The 27,202-nt window shown below is 40.3% G+C and overlaps 3 protein-coding genes across 3 annotated transcripts; 2 read left to right on the forward strand and 1 right to left on the reverse strand.

Moving 5' to 3' along the window:
• Nucleotides 1-3,405: 3,405 nt before the first annotated feature.
• LOC146677780 (uncharacterized) lies at nucleotides 3,406-7,476 on the reverse strand. Its single transcript, XM_085426135.1, has 5 exons — nucleotides 7,069-7,476; nucleotides 6,814-6,987; nucleotides 6,635-6,734; nucleotides 5,083-5,213; nucleotides 3,406-4,859 (listed from the first exon to the last, which is right to left on the reverse strand). Exons 1-5 carry the CDS (start codon nucleotides 7,117-7,119, stop codon nucleotides 4,572-4,574), a joined length of 744 nt encoding a protein of 247 aa, XP_085282261.1. The 5' UTR covers nucleotides 7,120-7,476; the 3' UTR covers nucleotides 3,406-4,571.
• Nucleotides 7,477-7,636: 160 nt separating this feature from the next.
• Nucleotides 7,637-11,987, forward strand: polr2g (RNA polymerase II subunit G). Its single transcript, XM_085426142.1, has 8 exons — nucleotides 7,637-7,865; nucleotides 8,131-8,240; nucleotides 8,385-8,544; nucleotides 9,735-9,785; nucleotides 9,893-9,958; nucleotides 10,195-10,266; nucleotides 11,434-11,467; nucleotides 11,648-11,987. Exons 1-8 carry the CDS (start codon nucleotides 7,854-7,856, stop codon nucleotides 11,659-11,661), a joined length of 519 nt encoding a protein of 172 aa, XP_085282268.1. The 5' UTR covers nucleotides 7,637-7,853; the 3' UTR covers nucleotides 11,662-11,987.
• Nucleotides 11,988-12,089: 102 nt separating this feature from the next.
• On the forward strand, nucleotides 12,090-19,814 carry eef1g (eukaryotic translation elongation factor 1 gamma). The gene is made up of 10 exons (XM_085426123.1): nucleotides 12,090-12,226; nucleotides 13,098-13,256; nucleotides 13,524-13,587; nucleotides 13,922-14,064; nucleotides 14,190-14,333; nucleotides 14,456-14,585; nucleotides 15,145-15,349; nucleotides 16,320-16,492; nucleotides 18,555-18,679; nucleotides 19,461-19,814. The coding sequence occupies exons 1-10, from the start codon at nucleotides 12,215-12,217 to the stop codon at nucleotides 19,617-19,619; spliced, it is 1,314 nt and encodes a 437-aa protein (XP_085282249.1). The 5' UTR covers nucleotides 12,090-12,214; the 3' UTR covers nucleotides 19,620-19,814.
• Nucleotides 19,815-27,202: the final 7,388 nt, after the last annotated feature.

The raw sequence follows: 27,202 nt of genomic DNA on the forward strand, positions 1-27,202 counted from the left end.
AACAAAAACAAAGCACAGAAAGAACATCAAGCAGAGTCATTAAAAACCATCACAAATTAACCGATATCTTACTAATCTGCAGCACACCATGCTTCCATTTAGGCAAGGTTCACATGGGCTTGTTAAAAAAAGCATTTTTAACTGGGTTACTATTAATCTTTGAGCCATTACAAAGGTAAACTTAGTAAGGTCTTTGTTGGAACATATCAAACATGAAACTCTGACTGCTGCCACACCTCATCTGTGAGTCAGCGACTTCTATCATTGTGATGCGTACAGTGACAGCTGCTGCAAAAGGTCTATGAGCTCTATGATCAGGTTTTAGATGTGCAAATTGACTTTTCCATTGCAGCTTTCTTGCATCATGCTTCTGTGCCAAGTTTATTTCTTTCTTAGACTAAATCATTTCTTTCAACAACTCAGCAATCTTTTTTCTACACACTGGGCTCTGCTCATAGTGAGTGAAACCAACCCTTGTCTATTAGGAGATTTACACATGACGAGGAAAAAATATAACTAAAAGTGGACTCCTTACTTAAGTCCATATACAGCTTCCAAGACTTAATGGGTCCGGCACTTAATCTAAACAACCAAAAGCACTTGCCCTTTTCCTGATGGGTGCTCCAAGTGTTCTTTTCTTGAGGTAAATTTTTTTTTATTTATTTATTTAATGTGTGTGTATGTGGAGCCCTGCCTGTGCCCCTCAACAATAACATTTGACTATTAATCACAATTTTGCTAAATAAAAGGTTCTGGTTTGCATCAGTCACATGACTACCATTAACCAATGCTCACCGTTAATGGCAGAGCGTACTGGTTATGAGCCGGAAATGAGCTCGCAAAGAGCATGCACATTTTTTGCCACCTGGGCGGTGCGCAGTTGTAGTATGATGAGATTCCATATTAGATTCCTGATGAATGTGGGTTGTTGTTATTCAGCCCGGTTCTATCTGCCCCTTTTTAACTGGAGCACCCGCCCCTTCAAACATCTCTGCACAGCCCTGAAAGCAGGGTATACTTTAGGGTGTTGATACAGTGAGCTAGAAAAGCCAATATCACATGAGCATACATTGTCCTTAGGGATGATATCTGCTTCTGATGAAACCAAAATGTCTTTGGTTATTCATAATATCAGTAAACAATAATATCTCCTTACTTGTAGGCGATGAGTGCTGGGGAGCTAGTAACAGACACAGTAGCCAACTGTTCACACTAAATAACAGCCGTCTCAATGGACAGACTAGATGCACTATTAACCAGGTGTCAGGAATTGGACTGGGGCACTGTTACAATGGCAGGTGGAGTGAGGAAGAAAGGATGATGAATCCAGCCCAGGTCAGGATCTTGCTAACACAAGTTTGCACATAAGGACTCAAAAAGGTTAGCCACACAAAAAGAGGAAATGTCAAGCCATCAAGGGCTGTAACAAATAGATGCTCTGTTTTTCCATCACAGCCATTTCTACTTTCTACTTCCCTCCACTCTGTTTAGCAGCTGTGTGATGGGTTTGCACGATGAGTCTGTAGGGATTAGACTCCCAGATAAGGGGGCAAGTAGCCAGTTAATGTGAAATTCCATCAAGCCAAATTCATGCAAATGACCCCAGCTGCAAAGGCTTACAGAACAGCCTTACTCTACACACAAGCAGACACACACTTTGCTTGACAAAGTATGTGCATATGCAATCCTGCACACATGCATGCTCACATGTATTCTTAACAGTAGCCGACACGTTCTTAACGGAACGATAATGGTCTCATCCTTGTGTCTCTCCATTTGCTAATGTCCCATATGTGCTCACTTGCTAGAAATGAGCTCTTCTGCCTGTCTTCATTCTGTTCACTGCACTGCAAATGGCAAATGTGTCCCTTATGTAGAGATATAGCATCTCGCTTAAAGGAAAAGCGTAAACCTCATTCCTATCCTCAGTTTTAGAGCGTTGAAGACAGGACAGAAAGGTTTTGAGCTGCCTTGGAGTTTGAATTTACAAGTGAACTGCACACAGAGTACCAGAGCAGCGTAACAAGACCACAGCAACAAAATAAGCAAATGCTGAATACACAATTTGGATGCAAAAGAAAATCTATTTAAATATTCAATTAATTTGTCCTACTTTATATATTTTTTGCCCCTTTTCTTCCTTTTCTCCAAGAAATGCAAAACATTGGAGAAGCTGTCTGACAACATTGAAAGTTGTGTTAAATAAAATCAGACAAGTCTGCCTGAACACCCAGTGGAGGAATAAAAGATGAGAAGCAACTTCTTCCATAACTTCCCCTCTCATCTTTCCACTCGCCATGTTGGATGACGCAGTAATAACGCAGTAAAATCTGGAGATTGTTCTCAAAAGGTTGACAGATTAACATGACATGAAAAAATGACAAATGAATAAGAGGAATCTGTCAGCACGGGAAAATAATTTCACATTATTTGGTTTCAATATGGGAATATATTGAAGAATTTATCAAATATGCCTAAAGTAAGTGGAGAGATACAACTTCCCACCAAGAAAACCTTACTGTGCAAATTATGATCAATGCAATGTCTAATATCTGTTTGATTCACAGTTTGTCTGCATTTATGTAATTGCCTAAGTGGTCTCGAGTGCCTCATGCTGTAAATCTGGACCCTTTGGACCCCGTCTGGAAACATCTAAGTTATGTTTCATAAATGTTTTCTACTTTGCTTTTTTCCACCTTTGTTTCCACATAACCCCCAACCTCAATTTTCTTTTTCCTTCTGCTCTTTATCATACCCCATTTGATATGTGTGTCGTGCTTTGTTTTATCTCCCTCTGGAGAATAAAGACACTGTGGCAGGCCTGCAGACTCCCCATACAGCTGCCATATAAAACCTTGATTCCTCCACCAAAGTACAGACTACAACAGGAAATGGTTAAAGCTTTCATTTTGAAGGCTTTTCTTATCTTTATGTGCTCAAGCTCAACAAAGCGCAATAGTATCTTATTCTATTCTAGTTACAACATGAATGGTCCAGGGCAGCCTCACATTACTTGTCTTGTCAAGAGACTGTTTTCTCATTTTAACAGTCATAGGACACATGGGGGTCATAAAGGTTGGTGCTCAATGTGAACCTGTAATAGCACATGAGCCATATGACACTTTAACAAATCAATAGGTCTCCCAGGACAGACACAAGGACAAAACTATCTGTGAAATGACCTTTGCTAACATCAGGTGATTCTGTTTCAAATGGTTTAATGACACATCTTCTGGCACAGGGATTAAATTTAAATGTGTATATACATAAATAATCCCATTATGCTACAATAAGGATCTGCTCTGGTTGACTTTCAGGGTGTTTATGATACAGAAACTATATTTGTAATTCTTTCCTGTAAGCTTTACACACACACACAATCTCATGTCCCCTGGTGTGAATATCACCTAAATAGTCTAGTGAGCAGGGAAGTTTTTAGTGCATGAGGAGAGGGAAAAAAAAGCAAATCTTCAGGTGATGCATGTTTGACTTTACTTTCTGCTATCAAAAGTGATCAACTTTCAGAGGAAATGCTGGGTACTATACAGAAGTGAGACACTCCAACAGATAAGAGTTACACCAGGAAAAATGATAGCATGATTGCAGCATTTAAAAAAAATCAAAAAAAAAATCTTGGAGATAATTTTCAGCAACATTTTTTAAGCTTTATCTAAAGCTCTTCTTTGTAGGTTTTATTTGCCCATCTTTCACATATGGAATAATTAATGAGTCAGAGGTTACATATAGAAGACAGTGTAAATTCCGATAGGTTCATGAATGCAGCGCCATCTGGTGGTGATAGGAAGCACTTTTCCAAGACTAGGTAATTTCTGTTGACAGCGACAAAGGAGAGACATCTGCAAGTAAAGCCCCATCTTTCACTTGTACACAGAAATTATTGAAAATACAAGCTCACATAAAATCAAGAACTTCATCCCACAGACAGTGTGAAACTGAGGAAATGCAATTTTTTGCCATAGGAAGGGACTCGAAATTGGTTCAAAGTTACCCAATACTTCAGAAATGCATGTCTTCGTGTATCCTGGTATGCTTTTCGTGTACATTGCAATAAACAATTACATGGCAGTGGAGGCTATTAAGGCCTGAGCCAAATAAGCTTTCTCACTTTACACACTGGTCAGATTCAAAGGTAAGAGATGTGTTAACTGCAGAAAAACAAAACAAAAGGCTACTTCTTAACCTCTCTATTAACCACAACTTGGTGAGTCATGAGCGAATCGGAATAAATCTTAACATAACTATTCCTACAAGCCCCATTTAGATGCCTGCACTGCATAACTTGATTTTGGCACAACAAAAAACAAAACAAACAGGCTCAGTCAAGCTACTTAAATCTCAAGTCTACACTCCTGACCTTCAGACTAATTTCAGTGTCAATTTATTTGCCTTTAGCGTGTACACCTGTAGAACAGGCTATCACACCTCATTAAACCACACTTCAAATATCAACAGTCATATGTTGATACAATATAAGAGAATTTCCTTCACCATGAACAGTTTAACATCACATACAGCATTTGACCTAAGACAATCTGTAACATCTCCCTTTCTCAGTTGCCATCGCCCCCCTTGTCCTTGCTCTTGTCCCGTGGTATGCGGCCCAGGTTAAAAAATTCCAGGTTTGGCCTCATGTCTGTGAGATGGGCGAGCCTGTTAGACATGGCAAAGAAAGCAGCAATGGCGGCTATGTCCCAGGCATCCTCGCGGTCAAAGCCCGCTTCCTCCAGAGATTTAAAGTGCTGCTCTGTGATGGTGTCGCAGCGACACACAGCCATGGCAAAGTCCAGCATGGCACGCTCCCGAGGGGCCAGGTCAGCATTTTCATAGTTCACAATGACCTGGAGAAAACAGAGCACCAATTAGACCTACAAGTGTGTTTTGCTGATTTATGGCAATTAAGAAAAACCAAACCGGAAGGTCACATGCAAACAGCATCTGTATTAGAAAGTAAAAAAGAGATGTGACAGACAGCCTAGTTTTAATTTTGCACATCACATAATGAGTGTATATACAAAATACCTTAAAACACCTTTGTTATAATTACCGGATTTAAGATTATACCTGATCACAAAGTGTGGGGTTCTTTGAGTAGATGCGATGCAGAGCACCGTGGGATACCACACAGTACAGACACCTGTTGTAGATACTGGTTGCCACTACAATCAGCTCACGGTCTGCCTTGGTTAATCTACCTGCAAAACAATTGACATTTATAACTATCGGAAAAATACTGAGTCAAAATTACATTTGCTGCATTTAAGGAAAAGGTGCAAACACTTCTCACAAACCTGTTCAAATAACAATCCAGTCCTGTACTAAAAGACTGAAGTGAACCTGATCTAGCTAAAGTTTTACCAATAAATCAGTACACCTGCTACATCTTAGGCGCAATCTCAACTCTGTTTAGAATTAAAGCCAATCTGCTAGACTCTCAGGCTGTGGTGCATTGTTCAGGACAGATTTTATTTTAGATGTACAGACTTGCAGACAAAAGGCTAATACAAATATGCCTACACCCGGAAAAGTTAATTTACATTGTAGCAACAAAATAGCCAAACAGTGCAAATGGCAGCGATTGTTAATATTAGTGCTGGAACGAGCCATTTCCCACATTGCATGAAGTTTACGTCCCATCTTGAAGGCTTCTCATTAAAAAGAGAATTTTTAACTTTCTGTGAAAGATAATTTGCTGGCGCTGTCCCATTTCTAAGCTACTGAACATTTCTTTTGGACAAACAGTGACTCAGGTTACACATTACCAAAATGATCTGAAATGAAAATAAACACAACTGAATTTTAAGTCAAGAAAAACAAAACAACCCCTGTTACAGGAATACTCCACAAATATATTGCAGTTGTGATTTCATCATCAATCCCCCGCAGTGCACGCAAGTATGAAAAGAGCTCATTTTACATATTGTCTAGTATTCATTCATACTAGGCAATATGATGCATTCTTTTTAAAGGTAGCTGCTAAAAATGCATACCAAATCTGCAGCTCTCCTTACTTTTAAAAAGCAAGGCTGGTGCACACAGACAAATAATGGCTTATGGATTCATTGAACCCAGAGTGCTATAGATATCCTGGAATGTGACAGGATTTACATGTGTAGTTTTGCAAGGGTTACAGGTTTTGAATTTTAGAAATGCTTTTCTGAAAGGAACAATTCAACATCCAAATCTAACATCCATCCATCCATCCACACTTTGGCCAATTTAGACTCACCAATTAACCTAACCTCACTAAAGGGTGTCTTTGAAGCCCAAGTGCCCAGAGAGAACATCCAAACGCCACACAGAAGGGCCCTGGACCTCCCTGCTGTGAGGCGACAGTGCTAACCACCACACCACTGTACTGTCTGTCACACACATACACACACACGACAATAAACTCCAAAGACTTTCTCATCCCTACTGAAACTACTAAAAAAAAGCAAGTTGTGTCACCATGGTTCATGTCAGTCTGGGTGTTGTGTTTCTCAGTGGGAAGAGTGGGGCCATTACTGAAGTGTGTGCGCACCTTCTGGGGCCTAACGTTTCCCAGAGTTTGTCAATTCCATTGAATCTCAGACAAAAACGCACCTGCTGCTAGAAAAAAAGACATACAGCACACCTGTGTCCTTGTTCATCAGTTCGTTGTAGTATGCAAAGAAGGCTCTGAACTCTGCCGGTCTGTGAGACAGAACTTTGAAGACATTGGGCAAAAATCCTCCCTGTAAGGAAACACAGGTTTAACGGGGAGCAGAATCAAGTTCAGCAGACTTAAAGACCTTGAACGCCTCATATGTAAACCTTTGATTCCACTTCTTCCATAAGCTCCACTATATCATACGGCAGATCTTTCTTGTAAGGAATTGGGTATCGGCTGATCTTCTCTGGTGGAGAGCCACTGGAGGAACATCTGGTACACATCGCTGCTGCCACCTCCCCCTTCCCCCGTAACAAGCAACCTGAACGGAGAGACACCTGCAGGGAGGACAGCGCAGTCACGTAAAACCACCCATAAAGTGCGCTTTCTACAAAGTGGAAAAGTGTGGAACAACTTACAAGCTGTGTCAGATGAGGGCGGAACAGCTTCGAGACGAGGTTACTCGCCATGTCAGTCAGCAGAAACTGGAGGCTGGTGTGAGATTAATCTGATCGTCAGTCAGCTACTGCTGTATCCAGGCGGAGTGGTTTTCAAGGAAGTCAGACTAATCCTTAAGAGGCACAAAGTTAGAGCTAATGTCGCTAAGTTAAGCAGGGATATTTACCTATCCAGCTTTAAGTCGACTTCACAGTGCGTCACATTACACAATAACTGAAGCAGTATTTACCATTAATCAGCTATCGTGTTAGCAAATATCTCGTTTTTGCTTCGTTTATATGTCAGACGTTAACAGTCTCGTGGAAAACAAACCAATCAAAACCCAGTATGGAGGCACGCCTGCTGCACGTCCACACCCTCACGCACTAGTCCTCCTCACCGACAGGGGTCAGTCTGTGACTGGATTGAAAAGGTTAGCCTGATTGCTGTGGGTCGTTTAAATAGTTAATTAAGCGATGCGTAGATAAGGCAGGTAAAATATTTAAATTGTTATTATATTTATTGTTTAACTTAACTTGTGATTATTACATTTAACTTTCGTGTCTATCAAAATTAGAGAAGAAAAGCGATACGCTCCTGAGAGACAGAACTGAGGGCAACAACTTCCCAACATCGACCTCTGACTCGGAAGTGACTTTGTTAGGAACAAACGAGCGGCTGGTTTTCATTCAATACACGAAAAAACATCTTTTAGAAAATATAATAAAACGATTTTTGAGTTGGGACTAAACGTAAACAGACCGAAATGTTTTACCATGTAAGTATTTGTATTGCTCTCTGTATATAATCGCTAACAGCAGTCTGGTTCTGTCGTTGATACAAGTTTGGCTGGCGTGCTTGTAGCTACTGTAGCTTTGTAAAACTTTATCGTATACCCTTAAAAGCTGTTATCACTGTTGCGCTTTTATAGTCGTGTGGAGATGCTACAAGTGTTTTTTCTCTTGTTTTTGAACGGCAGCAGAATAGCTTGAGCAGTGACGTTGTCCACGGCAAGCTAATTTACAAAAGCCTTGTTTTCACAGATTTCTTTGGAGCACGAAATCTTACTACATCCGAGATATTTTGGTCCGAATCTGCTGAACACCGTGAAGCAGAAGCTCTTCACAGAGGTCGAGGGGACCTGCACTGGCAAGTGAGTGACTCTTGTGTTTGACTTAAAATAGTTTAAAACAAAGGCTAAAAAGAAGCTGAAATTTGACCAGTGGCTTCTGGAAAACTGGGCCACAGATGGAGGTTGTTTTGCAATTTAAATAATTTGTTTAATTCTGTCTTGCAGGCATGGCTTCGTCATTGCCGTTACCACCATTGACAACATCGGTGCTGGCGTAATCCAACCAGGCAGAGGTTTTGTCCTCTATCCAGTCAAATACAAGGCCATTGTCTTCCGTCCGTTTAAAGGAGAAGTTGTGGATGCAGTGGTCACTCAGGTTAACAAGGTGAGGGGCAGGTTTAGAGTCTTAAAACACAGTTTTCATACCATGCTGTAGGAAAGTATTTGCCCCCTCTCTGATTTCTTAGTTTTTTGTTTGTTTGTGTGTTTGTTTGTTTTTTGCATTTTTGATAATCAAAAAAAATTGTATCAGAGAGAGGGTTAATATTTAACTTGAGTAAATACAAAATGCCGTTTTAAATGAATTCCTTTATTAAAGGGGGGGGCTATCCAAAACCTAGTTGGCCCTGTGTGGAAAATAATTCCTGCTACATTTTAAATCCTATATTAAATATGACTAATCATTTTGGAATTTAATTTTTTTTTTGGAAAGTTGAGTTCAGTTTCACTATCCACACCCAGGGCTGATCACTGTCAAATCTGTTGACTCAAGTACTCACTTAACTTGTTGGGATTTCTATGTTTGTTTGTTTGTTTTTACCTTACAAAATAAAGTGCCTTGAGGCAACTGTGGCACTAGATATATAAAACTGAATTGAATTGAAGTAGGACTGGTCTGACAAAGTGATGTAGGCTAAAAGATCTCAAAAAGCAACACACTAAAGAAACTCAAGAACAGATGAGAAACAAAGTCATTGACACACGTGAGTCTGGGAAGGGTTACAAAGCCATTTCTAAGGTTTTGGGACTCCACTGAACAACAGTGAGAGCGTTTAACTACAAATGGAAAAATGCATTCAGCTGTCTGTGCATTGAGGCTCTCTGTGACTTGGGTTATGCAGTAGGACAATGAGTCAAAACAAGTACACCTCTGGATGGTTAAAAAACTAAAATGAAAGTTTTGGAGTGGCATAGTGAAAGTCTGGACTTAAATCAGATTAATATGCTTTGGCATCACCTTAAACAGGCCATTCATGATTGAAAACCCTCTAATGTGGCTAAATTCAAAATAATTCCGGAAAGAGAATTGGGCCAAAATTCCTCCAAAGCGATGTAAAACATTGCAAATGCAATAGTGGCACGAAAAGTTACTTTTTTACACCGTGTATTCCATCCATCCTATAAGATGTAGAAATATAAAAAAAATTGTACTTCTGAATTTTCTGAATCATTTTAACAGCCAAACTGTTAAACTAAATGTGTCCAGTTTTAAGAAGGAAGTCATGAATTGCTGAAAAAGAATAGTGTTCTGTCTTCCTTTTGAAATGTTTCTAAATATGTCTGTAATTCTTACAGGTCGGATTGTTCACAGAAATAGGTCCCATGTCCTGCTTCATCTCTCGCCACGTGAGTCAGCAAGATATTTACAATTGTGTTTAATTAGTTGTCATTTAGTGCACTTTGCAGTATTTATGTTGTTTGTAATTCAATCTCATGATACATTTCTTTTGCAGTCGATCCCCATAGAAATGGACTTTGACCCCAATTCTAATCCACCCTGTTATAAGACAGTTGATGAGGTATTGTTTCATTGTTAAGTTGAAACAATAATTGTGTTACAGAAACATGTATTAAAATACATTTCTCTTCTTTGCCTTTATTGGCTTTTAAAATAAAGTTAAAGTTATCATTATTATGTGTTTAAAAAAAAAGTTTTCAGCAAACTCAGACATGTGTTCACATTATAGTGAAGATAAAGGTTAAAACACAAGTGTCAGTTTTGCATTTAAGGATGTTTCTTCCTCTTATTTTTAAGGACATTGTAATCCAGCAAGATGATGAGATCCGGCTGAAGATTGTGGGAACCAGAGTGGATAAGAATGACATTGTAAGTGTTTGTTCTTATTTTTTGAAAAACTTCTTCACCCCAAGTTTGTTACTCTTCTTTAGTTAAGTACTTCATATAAACTTAAGCCGGAGTTAATTTCCTATAAATATAAAAGATGTTCATAGTTACAGGCTCTGAAAAGTTAAGGCAGTGCAGAAGTGCCTTACACCTAGTTTTGGTCACAGGATTGATTGTGCCACAACCAACTCATAGTTTATGACTGGGTTGTGGCTCTTCTCCTGAATTATATGTCTCACCTCAACATCAGTGCTGGTGTAGAAACGGGAAAAATCGAAACACAAAGCAAAGCGATCGCTGAGTTTTCTCCAGAAAGTTTTGCTTTTTTCCAACTCTTCCAGCATCTCCCTCTCTGTAATTGGGGAATCTCTGAGCTCCTGCACTAATATATTATTAAAATGGTGGTAAGGACTGACCTGCTTTTACCCTTGTGTCTTCAACCTGGGCTGCACAGGCTATGCCATGTGTGCCAGGTTACAAAAATCACACCTGGTTTATCAGGGCCAGTGTAGTGTGTAGTTGATGGCACTATTGCGCCTTTTTGTGTATGTATTTCATTACAGACAAGCATACCAACTGCATGTTGCAGGATGTGGATAACGCTGTGTGTTGGTTGAATGCCGATTGGTTGACAAGTGGGCCAAAATGGGGAAGAGAGCGACCACAGAGTTCTCCACGAATAGGAGAAGTGTGGAAAAAAACCCTCAAAATGTCAAAGATTAAAAAGTACAGCATTAAAAGTACAGACTGTAGCTGCAGTGGACACTTTTTCATTGTCTCTAGAACTCTGTTTCACTTCCTCTCGTATGTTAATTTGGTCCAACTGGCTGATCAACATCGCAGGCAAGAGTTGCCCATAGACGGGTTGCACCACCCACTTTGTACTCTGTCCCCATCAACAGCAGACATTCTTTGCCAGTCGATGTGCTGTCTGCAAACTGCCAGTGCGCTACAACTGTCTTTGTTCAGGGCATACTTATTAAAGTGTATGGTTCAACAGTCAGATCACTTGTCACATCCAGTTTACAGACGCCAAGACGGTAACAGTGAAAAATCTCAGCTCAACAAATCAATGTGGGATGCCATTGTGCCTTCATCAATCTTTTATACTTAAAACTATATTAAAACAAAGTTTTCCTTGTTTTTCAGTTTGCCATTGGATCTCTCATGGATGATTATCTGGGTAAGTTATTAGACCACAGTACATTGTCAGATGGGTCATAGATCTGCTTTTTTGTTGTTGTTGGTTTAGTTTGGTTATGATTATTTGCACATAAAAACAACAAGAACAAACAAAAATAATGGCGTATGTTTTTTTTTTGTTTTTTTTTTTTTTAAACTTACCATCTGTATTTTGTTTCAGGTCTTGTGAGCTGATTTTCTTCTGAGGAGCAAGAAACAGTGGGACTTTATTGCGTTGTATCTCAGTTTGTCTGTCTTAATTACTATTAAGACAGACAAATTACTATTTTTCTTCTGTTCTGGTATGGAGATGGGGGCCAAGCCCTATAGGCACATCATGTTATTATGCTGTACAGCCTACATTTTTTTTTTAATGGAAATGTTGTAAGAGTGTTAACAAATTTACTTAAAAATTGCTAACGAATAGAAGTATCCATATTAGTAGTGTTTGTTATTTTGAATGCTCATCATTCCTACATATTTTTTGCTTTTGCTGTAATAAAATATTTAATTTGTTCTTACATCCTTGTGTCAGTGTATGTTTATCTCCCTGTGTTAGCTACAAATGCTATTTGTGAAGGTACTAAGTTTTTAAGTCATGTTTGGATGTTTTGAAATGTGACCAGGCAGCTTTATCCATGCCGTTCAGAAGAATTGTGAACGCGGATATTTCAAGAACGCGCACGTCATTTGGCCGTAAATACGTCAGTGAAGCGCGCCGTCGTTCTTTCTTTCTCTCGTCCTGAAGATGGCGGCAGGGGTGAGTAAGATGGAGAGATGGCCAGCTATAGTGCTTACTTTTAGGTTTCCTGCTGCAATCCGCTAAAAATCAGATGCATCTGCCCTCTTACTGAGTAGCTTTTCACACAGACATTGCTTTCGGAGTGTTTTCTAGCTTTTATAGGGGATATTTGTAAACAATACCATTCAGTATTCCTCCTAACACAGGTTAGCTGTTGCTAACGATGCATTGTAAGTGGAAGACTCCGCTCTCTTAGCTCAGGGTTGTGCCACGTTACCTTACCTATTCATCACTTTGAAAACCTCCTCCTCACATCATACGCTTTTTTCCCCCTCTTTTTTTTTTTACCTGAGGGTATCGCTACAGTTCAGTTTATTTAGTCTCAATTCTGCCGTATATTTAAATTTATTCTCCGAAGTTAAGCGACTCGGTGTTAAGGAACAGCTTATTTGTCAAGAGAGCGTTTTAAGCCACGTGAAAATAATTTATTTATTTTAGATAACTGATTAACAGAAATGCAGTATTCCGTGCAAGTCAGCATGTATTTCAGCTTCATCATGCTCCATAGCCTAATCAGCCAGATTTTAATTGGTCCACCCTTTTAATTTGGATGGGATCCTTTTATTTGTGACTATAAAACAAATTAAATGCTGCCTCTTAACGGGTTTGATAGATTGCTTACCAATTTTATCCAAGTTTACATGCCTTAAGTAGAATTAGAAAACCGACAGAAGCCTGTTCAGGACTCAGTATATACATTAGTAAAACACCAGGCTATTTCCTGAAAGTCATTCATAGGCCAATCAAATGGTTAGACATCCAGCTTGAAAAGGTGTGGTGCATATATATGCAGTTTGCTTTTAAAAACAGTTGTCTTCTGTCCTTTCAGACTCTGTACACGTACCCAGAGAACTGGCGGGCCTTTAAGGCCCAGATTGCAGCCCAGTACAGTGGTGCTCGCCTCAAAGTTGCCACGAGTGCCCCTGCCTTCACCTTCGGGCAGACGAACCGTACTCCTGCCTTCCTCAACAACTTCCCTCTGGGCAAGGTAAGTACAGCTGGCTTAATCAATTCAATGTATCAATTCCCTTAAATATGCATTTTTGCTTTGCTTTTAGAGCCTCTCTTTTTTTCCTTCCCACACGAATAAGGTTGACTCGTTATTTGTCAAATGCAACTTATGAGCTGGGATTTAACCAGTTTGACAACACACCCTTTTATGTTTCGTAGCTAACAGATCTGCACATGCACCGCTTTGTTCTCTGACTTAAAAACACATTGAATGTGTTCAAATGAGTAGTTGTGTCATTTGTAGGTACCTGCCTACCAGGGAGATGACGGCTTCTGTCTGTTTGAGAGTAATGCCATTGCTCACTACTGTAAGTCTCACATTTAATAATAATTAAGTGGCTTGAATTCTACACTCTTGTTTTAGAAAATTGCTCAGGGATGCAGTTAATTCGGTCTAGAATTTGTGATGGGATACAGCACTCAATCAGCAAAACATTTAAATTCACAGGACATTTCTTGACTCAAGGGTTTATCATCATATAGATGGGTCAGACCACATTACTAGTTATATCTATACAGTTTTACCTCTAGTGTATTAAGAAAATCTTAAAATGCTGAAGTTGTACTATAATTTTTTTTAAAAATCAGAACGACTGTGAAACCATAACAGCAACTTTCCTTTTTAAAATCTTGTGTGCGTAGTGAGCAATGATACCCTACGCGGTTCCACTCCTCAGGCGGCAGCCCAAGTGCTGCAGTGGGTGAGCTTCGCTGACTCAGAGATCATCCCTCCTGCCAGCGCATGGGTCTTCCCCACTCTGGGAATCATGCAGTTCAACAAGCAGGTATACAGCTCAGTGTTTCTTAGTTGAAACAATGGCTTCCTAGAGGACTGCACCCTGTTGTTGCACCTTGGTACTGGAAAATAAGATTTACAGTCATTTTTCTTTCTTTTTCTTCCACTGTCCAGGCCACCGAGCAGGCCAAGGAGGATGTGAAAAAGTTCCTTGCTGTGCTGAACCAACACCTGAACACCCGTACCTTCCTTGTGGGAGAGAGGATCACCCTTGCAGACATCACCGTGGCCTGCTCCATGCTCTGGCTCTACAAACAGGTTTGTCACAGACGGCTGCACCTTGCGGTACCTTGGAGCCTAATGGCAATACTTCATCTCTGTAATGAAATTTGGGGAGGAAGTTGCACCAGAAGCCATTAACACCTCACTGTTCCCTGTAGGTCCTGGAGCCTTCTTTCCGTCAGCCCTATCCCAATGTGACCCGCTGGTTTGTCACCTGTGTCAACCAGCCACAGTTCAAGGCTGTCCTGGGAGAGGTCAAGCTGTGTGAAAAGATGGCCCAGTTTGACGGTGAGTCACCAGCAGTTAGATCAGAAGGCATACATGTTAGACAGTATGAACTCGTAGCCTAAGTGTCTGAAATGTTTAAAAGCAAAAGTCCACACCATTGTTGTTTAAATGATAGTTGGAAAAGCTGCATTCACTGCTAATATTTGAGTTATTTGCACAATTGGATTCTTCAAAAATAATAGTAATACTGTATCACTTTGACAACTGAATTTTGTGGGTAATTATCTTCCAATCACCTCGCTGGTGAGGGATCTCAGAGTAGAACCCAATTTAAGAATCTAGTATTACACCCGATCGTGCTGCCAAGTTTAAGGTGCACAATGGAGTCGGGCCATACTTCACACTGCCCCCCCCCCCCCCCCCCCCCCCCCCCAGCATTGTCTTTGAGGCTATTTGAAGTTAAGAAAAAAAAATAAAGTTTGCATATCTGATTTAATTCACGCCAATACTAACACAGCTAAAATCAGCCATTGTTGGGCAAATGATTTGAGGGCAGGCTCCTTCCCAACAGATACAAAACCAAAGATGGAACATGACTTTCACTGTTTTGTTCTTCCAGCCAAGAAATTTGCTGAGATGCAGCCCAAGAAAGAGACTCCTTCTAAGAAAGAGAAGGGAGGAAAGGAGGCTGGCAAGCCCCAGGAGAAGAAAGAGAAGAAAAAGGAAGAGAAGAAGCCTGATCCTGAAGAGGAAATGGATGACTGTGATGCTGTTTTGGCTGCAGAGCCTAAAGCCAAGGACCCCTTTGCACACCTGCCAAAGAGGTAGAGAGATCTTTTTTCTTTTGTGTATACATTTCATCATTCAGAATTTGTTTCGCTGTAAGCTCACACCTTGTATGGTAATTAAAAAATCTATAATGTGGAGTCAATCTGCAAGTGTTGGGTGTGACCCTTTACCCCAGTAGTTTTCCCTAAAGGCTTCTCTGCCTTTAAGAGTGTTAATCAGTTGGTGAAGGCCTATTTCTCTATTGTGCATCTGTAGCAGTCTTTGGCATATTGATCATTTAAAACTCGTTATGTGGTTTCACATGTTGAGTTTTGACATTCCTATGCTGTGGAAAGATGGTCCCCTATCATTTGGCAAGACTGTGCCCATTTAATGGCACCAAGTCTTAATCTAACAGGGGAAAATAAAATCAAGACCACATTCATCCCAGTCATCTCTGAATTCAGTGAGTAAAAGGCTGGTTCATGCTGTGGCCACAAACAGAATGTAACTTTGAGATGCATAGTTGCCCTTCAAGGTTGACTGTATATCTGTGTGTCAGCTGGCTTAGGTCTGATTAAATTTTTTTTTTTTTTGGGGGGGGGGGTTGACTGTGCAGACTTGTCTGCAGAGAAATTTACATTACAATTTGCAAACTATGCGTATACCCCAGGCAGTGGACTTGGAGAAGTATAAAAGGAACGACTACTTGGTCACGTCGTCTCCAGCTGTCCATGTCTGCAACAGAATATAATCAAGGCTTTATGGTATTTAAAGATTCTCTTTGAAGTAAAGATGGTGGAGTCATGTGGGTATTTATAAACTCGGGTTATTGTCAGTGGCAAATCCTGGCTTTAAACGTCCTTTTATAGTCCTGTAGGACCCACAAAATGGTTGTAGGCATTCAGTAACTGTTCCTACATTAATTTTTTTCCAGTGATCTCAATCTAATTTCTGCACCTTGTTCTCTTCACCTTGCATGTACACGGATCACATAACTCGTGTCATTTCCTTTTTTCATTTTAGCGCATTTGTTATGGATGAGTTCAAGAGAAAGTATTCCAACGAGGACACCTTGACCGTAGCCATTCCCCACTTCTGGGAGCACTTTGACCGTGAGGGCTACTCAATCTGGCACAGCCAGTACAAATATCCCGAGGAGCTCACACTTACCTTCAAGAGCTGCAACCTTATCACAGGTGAGACTCAGCAGCAGCCATTTTATATAACACCTTTGGTCTCATTAGTATCTAAAGTTACTTTATTATTATGGTTGTTTATTGGTTGGAAAGCAAACGCAGAAAAGGCTTTATTTTCTTCCCTGGTCTTACATCTTTCTTTGCTACTTCATGTGCTGGCATGAATTTCCTCCATCTGTTTAGGTTTGCTCCTATGGCCCAGGAACAAGTTGGGATCAGAGGCAGTCGTGTGCATATGGGAATTTTTCTGAAAGTCTGTAGACTTCTAAGACGGCTCTCATGTAGCCTTAAAGAGGGGATTAGAGGAGACAGTGCTGGGACTTGCTACACAGGACAGATCATTTTAAATGCATCTTAACTTGTGTTCTTGTTGACTGCAGTGGGTACTGCTGGTTTTCTCAGTCCTGGTGTAGATTTAGGTTTTAGTCTCATTTAAATCATTTGGACTGATTCTGGGTTGGAATTAGGGCTGCCACGATTTGTCGACTAGTCACGATTACGTCGACTATCAAAATCGTCGACAACTGATTTAATAGTCGACGTGTCGTTTGAAGCTTTGTAAGATCGCAAAAGACGCAGGAATAAGCAGCAGGATTTAAGAGTGTAATAACGGACTGAAACAGAAGATGGCAGCACTGCATGTACAAGGATGCCAGCTGCCGTTAAACCCCGAAGAAGAAGAAGCAGCTGTGTCCCAGAATTCATAGCGCGGCCCAGCTTAGTTTCCAACAATGGCGGTAGCTAGTTAGTTTTAATATTACTCTTATTATTCTTTCTGGGTCACAAAATAAACGTTTAACATATTTTCAGGCGAGAATGTAGCTGTGTAAACCTCAAATATCGGCTCAGTTTATCAGGACACCACATATTTTCAAAAGCGCTCCGACGTTTTCGGAGACGTCTGTTACCCACTAGCTCGATAGCTAGCCGGGGGCTAGGTCACTAGCGCCGTGAGAACACCGGACTCCCGGCAAATTGTTTTCAAACCCACCGCTGTCTTTTGCGACTCAGGTTAAATATATATGAGTCACTTAGATAAATTAAAAATGTTGTTGTTTGGCTTTTTTTTTTTTTTTTTTTTTTTTTTTTTTTTTTTTTTTTTTTTTTTAGTATTTTATTTGTTCCTGAGTAAATCGGTTTGGCTGAGATTAAAGTTATAGTTTTTACACAGCTGAATAAACGTCAAGCAGACAGCTGATTATCAGAAGTGTGAGATGCTGGAGAATATACTCCGGTGTCCTGTTATATTTTAGATAGCAAGGAGTTTATTAAACTTTACCGAAACAATCTGCAAATTTCATTAAAATTGAATAAACTATCATCTTGTCTTTATTTTTAGTTAGCACCTTAAAAGCTTAAAGCTGTAAGCTAATGATAGTTATATAAGAGCAGATGCTGCTGGTGCAATAAGCTGTAGTTTTACGTCCAGTGGATGATGATCTGATTAGTCGACTAATCGCATAAATAATCGGTGACTAGTCGACTATCAAAATAATCGTTTGTGGCAGCCCTAGTTGGAATTTAATCCTGCAGTTTTTCAGGAAAGCTGATTACACCAGTTTTCAAAGAATGTGTAAATTGGGACAAACGGGCTTGGCACTGCTAAAACCATGATTTGTTTTTTAAAAATAAGTGTTAAGTACCTTTTTGTCAAATGTTAAATTGGTCATCTTCAGGTCTTCAGTGACGTTCTTGTAAGGAGTTTGGACATGTTTGAATCAACTTCAGAAACGGGTCTGTACTACAATTAGGAGAAAAGCAATTATTCCCCTGTCATTGGGCAAGGCAGTGTCCTGTCATGACACACAGTCTTAATCAGACGGGGGAAGAGAAACTGCAAGCCATATTCATCCCAGTCATCTCTGTTTTAAGTGAGTTTAAGGCTGGTTCATGCTGTGGTCACATTAAACAGGATCAGAATTGCCCCACAGGCAATTTGTTTTTTTGTTTTTGTTCTACATGTAGAGAGACAGAAGTTCCTTTAGATATGGATCAAATAGAAGATGTCCTTGACGTGTTGATAAAAATCAAAATGTCTCAAATCTCTGATTGTACCTCACAGGTATGTTCCAGCGCCTGGACAAACTCAGAAAGAATGCCTTTGCCAGTGTCATCTTGTTCGGCACCAACAACGACAGCAGCATCTCTGGCATCTGGGTCTTCAGAGGCCAGGAACTGGCCTTCACAGTAAGTATTAGATTTTAAACGTGCTTTGATCAATGTTCTGATTTGATAATATCCCCAGTGTTTCTCACATTGATTTGGGCATTTCCTCATGTGTCGAGGTGAAGTGCATGGATTGCAGCTCTGTTAGGATTAACGTTCCAGTCAGTGTTTTTAAATTACCCCTGTTTTTGGGCAAGGCAGTGTCCCATTATGACACGCAGTCTTAATCTAACGGGGGAAGAGAAACTCAAGACCATATTCATCCCAGTCATCTCTGGTTAAGTGAGTAAAAGGCTGGTTCATGCTGTGGCCACAAACCGTATTGCAGTTTAAGACAATTGTCCTTGAATAAAGACAGATTTAGTTGTGCAGGTATTTGTTGGTTACTGACCTAAGCTGACTTTTGAACTCTGTGGATTGTCATGTCTATTTTAGGCAGCAAAACATTGCTTTTGTGCAGTGGACATGTGCACACACTAAACCTTACATTTAAATTTCAAACTATAATTATTGATACTGCTGTATTTAGGCTGTTGTCACGGAAAACCACTCTGTTGTATACAGTTGTTGTGAAAATGGAAAAAAAAAACCATTTGAGGAATGTTGAGATCTGGCATTCATATAAAGTGTCCCGTAGCCTACATGGTCTGCATTTGAATGCATTCTGTTATGGTTCACCTATCGCCTTGATAGGTAGGATGGAATGTGTCATCTAAAATCGGATAGTGATGTTGATGATATATTTTTGGATTAAAAGCTGAGGGTAATTAACTTGAATTCAATTTGTGACTTTCCTTCCCAGCTCTCTGAAGATTGGCAGATTGACTACGAATCATATGACTGGCGCAAGCTGGATCCAAACAGTGAAGAGTGCAAAACCATGGTAAAAGAGTACTTTGCCTGGGAGGGAGACTTCAAGCATGTGGGTAAAGCCTTCAACCAGGGCAAGATCTTCAAGTGAGAGGACACTGATAGTCAACAAAAGCACTCTGCGCTTCTGCTCTCCAACACTTAAAACCAATGGACATTGAGCCACACATGCTTACTTACCTGCAGGAATGACAGTATTTGAAGACAAGAATGAAGTTTCTCTGTGGCCTTCAAAGTGGTTTTCTGGTTGTTTGACGTGCGAAATAAAGCATTTCCCTCAATGCTATCTCTTTCTTTGATGTCCATTGTGTGTGAATTCAATCTGAATGTATTTCTGTTAAGTTTTGTTTTGAGAATAAGCAAACAGAAATATTTTGGTTTTCTTAACTTCAAATCATGCATACCAAAAACAGAAAATGACCTTGCAGTCTATGGTACAACAGTGCCCACACATGCTAATAGCCAGTGGTTAGGTTTTGAAACATGCAATGAAAAATTCAACCAGAAGAGGTCAGTAAAATACTGCATTTTGGCTTTATCCAGTTACTTAACCTTGGGCTCAGCAGGCATCTTGTGATGCACTTCAGCTGATTTTGTGACTCATCAGGATTAATGTCTAGCTGTCTTGGAACATGTATAGGGCGTTTTTAAATTTCTAACTTGCAAACCATATGTGGGTTTACTATACAAATGGTAAGCCAACTTAAAACTGTAGATTCTTCAAGTCCCTGTAGAGGGCAGGCAAAGACTTAACATTGAAGGCTATTGAATACAGCACATCTGGTAGAGAAAATGGCTGGGCTGAACTCTGTGGTTTGAGAAGATGGGAATGTTGTCTGCCTTAAACTATGGGTTCTTGTTTTGAAGTAGTCTGTGCTCCCCTAAGGAGATGACTGAAACAAATCTTTATAGGAACTCCTCTTGGATACACGAGGGCAAGGGCCATTCACATAAAATCTGTGCTTTGTTATCATGTTTACGCCATGAAAAAAAAAAACTAAACTTGATAAGCATCAATAAAATGTGTTTCAGTTTTGGAGTGGACAGTGGTTGAAAAGGCACATGGACTCCAAAGTAAAACAATTCTTTAAGACTTAGAAGTTCAGAGCAGATTTTCACATTAAACTTTAACTTGTTTAAAGCTCCAAATGCGCATGTAAATATGTAGTCTGTAAGTGGAAAATGATTTTTTATTTTTTATTTTTGACAATGATAAGTGTGCGTGCAGGGCTGATATAAAAATGTAGAGAGAGCCACACCCCAGTCCAATGCTGAAATACCATGTTTCAGAACCTACTTCTGCAAGTTGGTATTGCTAGAGTAAAAAAAGAGGAAAAGAAAGCAGGGATAACCATAATCCACAGTTTCCTGTGTGGTACATCAATTTACTTGTTTTTTTAACATCTGCCTGAATGCCCAACTCAAAGCTAAACTCTTTCTTTTGTAATGGCAGATGATTTGAATAAATTTTGTCTGTTGGCGGTGAACTGTGAGCACAAAGCTTTTGTCTTCATCGGACACACCCAACCATATGAAAGTTTGTTGAACACACTTGATCATTTGTTGTTGAAATTTCCCCACACCTGCTGCCCGGCGTTTCTTTGTTTGTCGCAGCATTGTCTGTTACAAGTGGTTGCAGGTGAAACGGTGCACCTGGACGAGCCCGTGTAATGAATGCAGATTATTCAGGCACATATTGATTTAACTTCCCTTTAATATCAAACATGTGACACATTTAGTACGCTTGACTGTGGTTTGATCACTGAAGTGTTGCGCATTAAACTTTATAACTTCTCGGGTGGATGCAGGGGCTTTCTTTCTGACGCACTCATCCACACACTCATGGGAGATGCACAGGAGAGGACTCTCATCTCAGAGTGAGTCAGATGTGTGATATTTTTCCTACTTGCTAAGCGTGATTCAAGATCATTTTGGCGCAACCATCTTCCACCATGGTGTGGAATCAGGGAAGCCATTTTAGTTTGTTCTGTAGTCTCATGGAAATCAGAAAATGGAAATGTTCCCACAACAGCCAAGCACCCAAGTCCTTGAACACATGACTCACTCATCCTGTGGATCACGGTGGAAGAGGGCTGTAACTTGAGCAAATAACTTTGACTTCACTCGCACCACAGCGGCAGTTACAAAAGTGCTGAAGGATAACCCTTTGATTGCTGAAGGAGTGGCGTTACCAAAGCTGTTTTGTAAGTCAAATATGAAATGACTCTGAGCAGAACCCATGCAGTTTTAATCGTTTTGAGGCAAGCTTCCTGCCAGATGGAGGCAGCATCAAGTCCACACAATATGCTGTGCCTGCTTTGTATTTAGAAGCCTCAGAGTTAAAAAACCAAACTGAAGCAAGCCACGAGAACAATGAGCTGTCTTATGCTGAAGGATAACCCTTTGATTGCTGAAGGAGTGGCGTTACCAAAGCTGTTTTGTAAGTCAAATATGAAATGAGACTGAGCAGAACCCATGCAGTTTTAATCGTTTTGAGGCAAGCTTCCTGCCAGATGGAGGCAGCATCAAGTCCACACAATATGCTGTGCCTGCTTTGTATTTAGAAGCCTCAGAGTTAAAAAACCAAACTGAACCAAGCCACGAGAACAATGAGCTGTCTTATGCCAAAGAGCAACATTTTCTCTTCCAGTCCTGCCAACCTTCCTCCCCCTGGTCTTTATTTCTTACTTGGCCACACACTCACTACTTTTTCCTTCCTCTACTGATCCTCGTTTTCTGGACATTTTTTTTCTCTCTCTTCTGTGTGCTCGCATGAGGAGGGGTGGGGATTCTTGAAAGCAGTTGGACCAGCGAGGAGCCCTGTAAGGGAGGAACACAGAGAGCTGATGTATTGTTTCACCACACAAGGTCCCTGTGTGGCTGTCAGCTTGCAGTAGGAGCTCTGGGCATGGTATGCATGTGCTGAGCATCTGGTGTTGCGAGACACACATCTGGAAAAGGGTTAGGTAGTCAGTGGAGGGCTTGGAACAGCAAGGTGAAGCAATCTGACACAGTTTTCATGAAAGGAAAGCTACCACTGACATTCCTGTTGTGTGGGTTAAGCATGTCTATGGATTATGAGTGTGTAGATTTTGTGTCTTTAAGTTATCGTTAAAGGCCTTACATGTGTCTATTTTACACAAATCTGGACATATTTACAGCTCTGCTTATTGTCACAGGCCAGCTGGCCAAAACAAGAGCACATCACTCTTGTCACAGTTGGAGGGACATCTCTGGGCGGATAGAAACAACACTCAGCCACCACATAATCCCACCCTTAGACTTTTATGGGGTTTCCCTACACTCTAGTATGTTGCTGGGTTTTAAATTCCTCTAACACACTCACACGCACACACACAATAAATTTGAGCAATAAAAATGAGGTCAGGAAGATGGATTCTTAGTCAGCACCCAGCGCGACTTCAAGTCAAATGTCCTCTATTTTTGAGGCAGGGCCAAGAATGAAAATATGAAGTTTAAAGACTGCAACACATTACAGATAGTTACACATGCATATATACATGCTGTATATCATATTATATCCTCTTAGATTAGAAATGTGACCTTGAGATCTTCTGTTTGGTGATAGGGTCTTTTCATGGCTTTAGTGCAGTCAAAGTGTGCGAGCTGCACATTTCTCTGCAGCTCTATAGCTCTAAAACGCAGCCCTAGAATGGAATGAGGGAGGTCAAAGGTGAGTATGTTGAGGGGAAATAGCTAAAGGAGGCAGGGAAAGAAAAGATTAGATCTTTTGCAGTAGTGACGAAGCACTTCGGACAACATAACACGAAACATCCGCTGCAAGTACCAGCTTTAAGTTGAAGCAGTTATTGTCATCCGTGAAGAGATTATTAATAAGTTGTTTGTTGGTGAGTTTGTGTTGCCCTGCAACAGAGTTTGTCGGTGTGAAAGTAGAGAAGAAAGTGCGTGACACAAGTCAAGAGAGAGGTATGGAGAGAAAACAGTCAGCCCCTGCACTTTTGGACATGAAACCCCAGAGTTGCTTCTGTCTCATGTTACCAGAATCTGGAGGTGGGGCGTGTTGTCAAACTAAGCCAAACTACAATAATGCACTGCCATGACTACTAAGGCAGAAATATTGCATGTTGGAAAAACATTCAAAATAAATAAAAATGTGTTCTCTTTAATAAACCTTTATAGTTGGTTCGCTACCCTACAAGGCTAGAGGACGGTGCATTAGGAAATATTACTTTCAAATGTTAGTCATAATAGCTCCACAGTTGTGGTTTGGGTGTGTACTCAACGTTCAGTGTTTAAAACAGCCCTAGGCTATCTTCACACGAAAAAACAAATGTGCGTTGCTAGAAATGTATTTTTTGCAGAACTAAAAACAGGTACCACTGTTGTCTCACTTCAGTTCAAAATGTTCTGTTAAGAAAGAAGCCGTTTAGACTTGTATTAGCAGAGGGGTACCCCCCACTTCACTCATCTGTTCTTCATGTACTGACTTGCTGGCCGTTTACATTATACTCATGTGAGTGAGCGCATCAACATTTTTAGCTATGACTGGAATGTGCAGCTTGGGATCATATCTGCCTGCACAACCGATGGAAGTGGAGTGAGAGATCAATAGCTGAAAACAGTTGATAGTGAATAGCTGTGAGACTCTGTGAAGAAAATGATCACAGTAATCTAATCAGATTCACAAAGGTGTGCATCAGTAATGTGTCAGATCACTTGCTTAATTTTCTGGGGGCAATGCATTACAACACTTGAACAACATAAATTTACCGGAGGTTTCCAGGAACTTATTAAGCCTGCTGTAGGGTGGTGACAACAAGACCAAACGTGCGGAAGGCGTTCCAAGCATCGGGCTGTTTAGATGACTCTTCTGTGCAGACAAAAAGGTCTGTTCAGGCTGAAATAGAAAGACAAGACGGGAGGGGGATAATCATCTTCTTTAAAAACTGTTATAATACTTTGTGTAAAAAAGTGGGGCAGAGTTCCTTACTACATAACAAACTGCTTTTTGGGCATGTGATATTTATCCATACACACACACAGGGCATTGCTATGGAAACATCCCTGCAAGTACCTGCCCCCTTGCTTATTATGTTGCTATAGTAGCCATCCCAGAATAGTCTTTTTTTTTTTTTTTTGACTCACTCCCTCGTGTTTGTGACTCATAGCTTGCAGTGGAAACCACAACTCGATCTGTCTCTTATTCCCCTTTTTTCCTGACATTCTCTTCTCTACCAAAGGAACAGCTTGCCATTCTGAGTCATCAGCATGTGCTCGTTCGTGCCCTGTAAGTCAGCGTGTGCATGCGAGAGAGCAGGAACTGAGGGGAATTCCAAAAAGATTACCAATAGACGAGTTACTATGGTGATAGCAAATAACAGGCAGCGTGACCCGTGTGTTGCAAGATAGTTTATCTTGAGTACTGCACATTCATGAGCTGCCAGTGATTTCTTTCTAGTGTATCTCCACATAGGTACACTCTGCTCTCAATGATTATTTGAGGTCCACTTTGTTTTGAGAAGCTGCAGCTTGTAGTTTACTTACCCACAGCGCTCTGGGGCTAGCGTAGCACAGAATTGCATACGTGGTAATACATTGCATCTGACGTAACAAATGATGCATGTGTTAATTCAGTTATGGGGAAACTTCTTAATGATGGGGTGATCAGTTTTCATTCCATAGGTTCGCTAATTTGCCAACAAGATGAAATTCAATTATCTGTGCTAATTAAATTGGTTAAATAGGTTTTTAAACAGGACTTTACCCAGTACTCAACTTGCAAAGCAATTTGAAAGGCGAGGAATTACATTCTACTTTTATTACAAGGATTTAAACTTCCCTGGCTTGAACAGTCTCAACACAGTTGAAGACAGTAGAGTGATTTTAATCTTGTTGAATTGCAGATATGTTTGGAAATAATATAAGCATTAGAATAAGCCATGTACACCGTCCTTACAGAAGTAACAGCAGGCATCATCCCAGTATTCAAATATTCCCTTACAAGTACATGGTTTGTATGTAAAAGTTCTTACCATGACAATGACAGTGTGAAGGCTAACTGCAGAGCATTATTATGAAGGTACAGCCCCCTTAGCTTTATGACAGTTTAGCATGAGCTCCCACTCACTGCTTACATTTTTGTTTCCTCATAGTACTGCTTTCATAGTATCATTTTCAACAGTAGCAGGTATCTGTTTCCTCAGCAATAGCCCTGTAAATGCATTACATATTACCTGCTCATCAAGTAACAGACAGACACATACATCTGTAGCCAGTCTGCAGCTCCACTACCATGGAACATTTAACAGCTAAGGACAAAACTTAAAAGATGAAAATTTGTGCTGTATATCCAAAGTTCAAATACAACCCCAATTCTTAAAATGTTGGGATGCTGTGTGAAATGTAAATAAAAACAGAATGCAATGACTGTCAAATCTCATAAACAAATATTTTTTTTCCACAATAATTCAAAGAAAGCTGAGACCATTACCGTTACCAAAAGTATTAGCTAATTTATGACCCCTATTTCAGTTGGGTTGGGGTTAACAAAAGACTGCAAAGGTAAGTGGCACTGCTGGAGGAATTTTTTTGCATCTAGGTTCATCGGTAAAAGGTCAGTGAGATGACCTTAGAGAGGCAGAATTTCTCCCAAATAAAGATGGGCAGAGGGTCAGCAATATGCAAAAAACTGTCCACTAAGTCTGGAACAATTTCAGAATAATGTTTATCAAAAATCATAAAGTGTTTGAAAAACTCATTTATGACAGTACGATAAGATCAGCAGAAAATGTTGTGCACAAGGCAAGGCAGAAAATCAGTACTGGATGCCTGTGATCCTCGTGCCCTTAAGCAGCAGGCATGATTCTGTCATGGAAATCAGTGAATGGGCTCAAGAATACTTCCAAAAGTTATTTTTTTCTATGCAAAGATTTCACTATCCCACCTACAAATGCAGGCTAAAGCTCTGCCATGCAAAGAAGAAGCCATAATTGAACGCAATCCCAAAACATTGCCACCTTCTCTGACCCAAAGCTCATTCAAAATGGACTGAGGTAAAGTGGAAAACTGTTTTGTGCTCAAATGAACTGAATTTAGAAATGTATTTTCGAAAACATCAACATCACATCCTCTCGACTTAAAGAAGAGAAACAGTCATCTGGCTTGTCAATCACTACTCAAAAGCCTACATCTCTGCTGGTATGGGGATACATCAGTGCCTATGGAATTGGCAGCTTGCATCTGGAAAAGGCACCATCAATGCTGAAAGTTACATACAGGTTTTAGAGCAACATATACTCCCATCCCACCAATGCAATGCTAAACTGCACACTGCAGCTAATACAAACAGCATAGCTTTATGGATGAAGAATCAGGCTGCTGAACTGTCTTGCGTGCATTTCCCAGTGACTCTGAAAAATTGGTTTATGCATGTATTACTTCTAGGCTGGACTACTGTAATTTGTCATTATCAGGATGCCCTAAAAACTCCCTGAAAAGCCCTGAGTGGATCCAAAATGCTGCAGCAAGAGTACTGACGGGACTAGAAAGAGAAGAAATATTTCTCCTGTCTTCATTGGCTCCCTGTTAAATCCAGAATTGAAGTCAAAATCCTGCTCCTCACATGCAAGGTCTTAAATAATCAGGCCCCGTCTAATCTTAATGACCTAATGGTGCCATATCACCCCATTAGAA

This window comes from Rhamphochromis longiceps, linkage group LG2, assembly GCF_057381845.1.
Source record: "Rhamphochromis longiceps isolate RC_006_pf linkage group LG2, R_longiceps_female_GT1.1, whole genome shotgun sequence".
Lineage (NCBI taxonomy): Eukaryota > Metazoa > Chordata > Actinopteri > Cichliformes > Cichlidae > Rhamphochromis > Rhamphochromis longiceps.

Excerpts from the sequence above, each read along its gene's own strand:
- eef1g (XM_085426123.1), top strand. Across the intron at positions 14,334-14,455 it reads TGCTCTGGCTCTACAAACAG|GTCCTGGAGCCTTCTTTCCG; the intron begins GTTTGTCACAGA and ends TGTTCCCTGTAG. Across the intron at positions 18,680-19,460 it reads GCCAGGAACTGGCCTTCACA|CTCTCTGAAGATTGGCAGAT; the intron begins GTAAGTATTAGA and ends TTTCCTTCCCAG.
- LOC146677780 (XM_085426135.1), bottom strand. The coding sequence starts at position 7,119 with ATGGCGAGTAACCTCGTCTCGAAGCTGTTCCGCCCTCATCTGACACAG. Across the intron at positions 6,988-7,068 it reads GCCCTCATCTGACACAGCTT|GTGTCTCTCCGTTCAGGTTG; the intron begins GTAAGTTGTTCC and ends TCCTCCCTGCAG. Across the intron at positions 5,214-6,634 it reads ACTGATGAACAAGGACACAG|GTAGATTAACCAAGGCAGAC; the intron begins GTGTGCTGTATG and ends ATTGTTTTGCAG.
- polr2g (XM_085426142.1), top strand. Across the intron at positions 9,786-9,892 it reads CCTGCTTCATCTCTCGCCAC|TCGATCCCCATAGAAATGGA; the intron begins GTGAGTCAGCAA and ends TTTCTTTTGCAG. Across the intron at positions 9,959-10,194 it reads GTTATAAGACAGTTGATGAG|GACATTGTAATCCAGCAAGA; the intron begins GTATTGTTTCAT and ends CTTATTTTTAAG.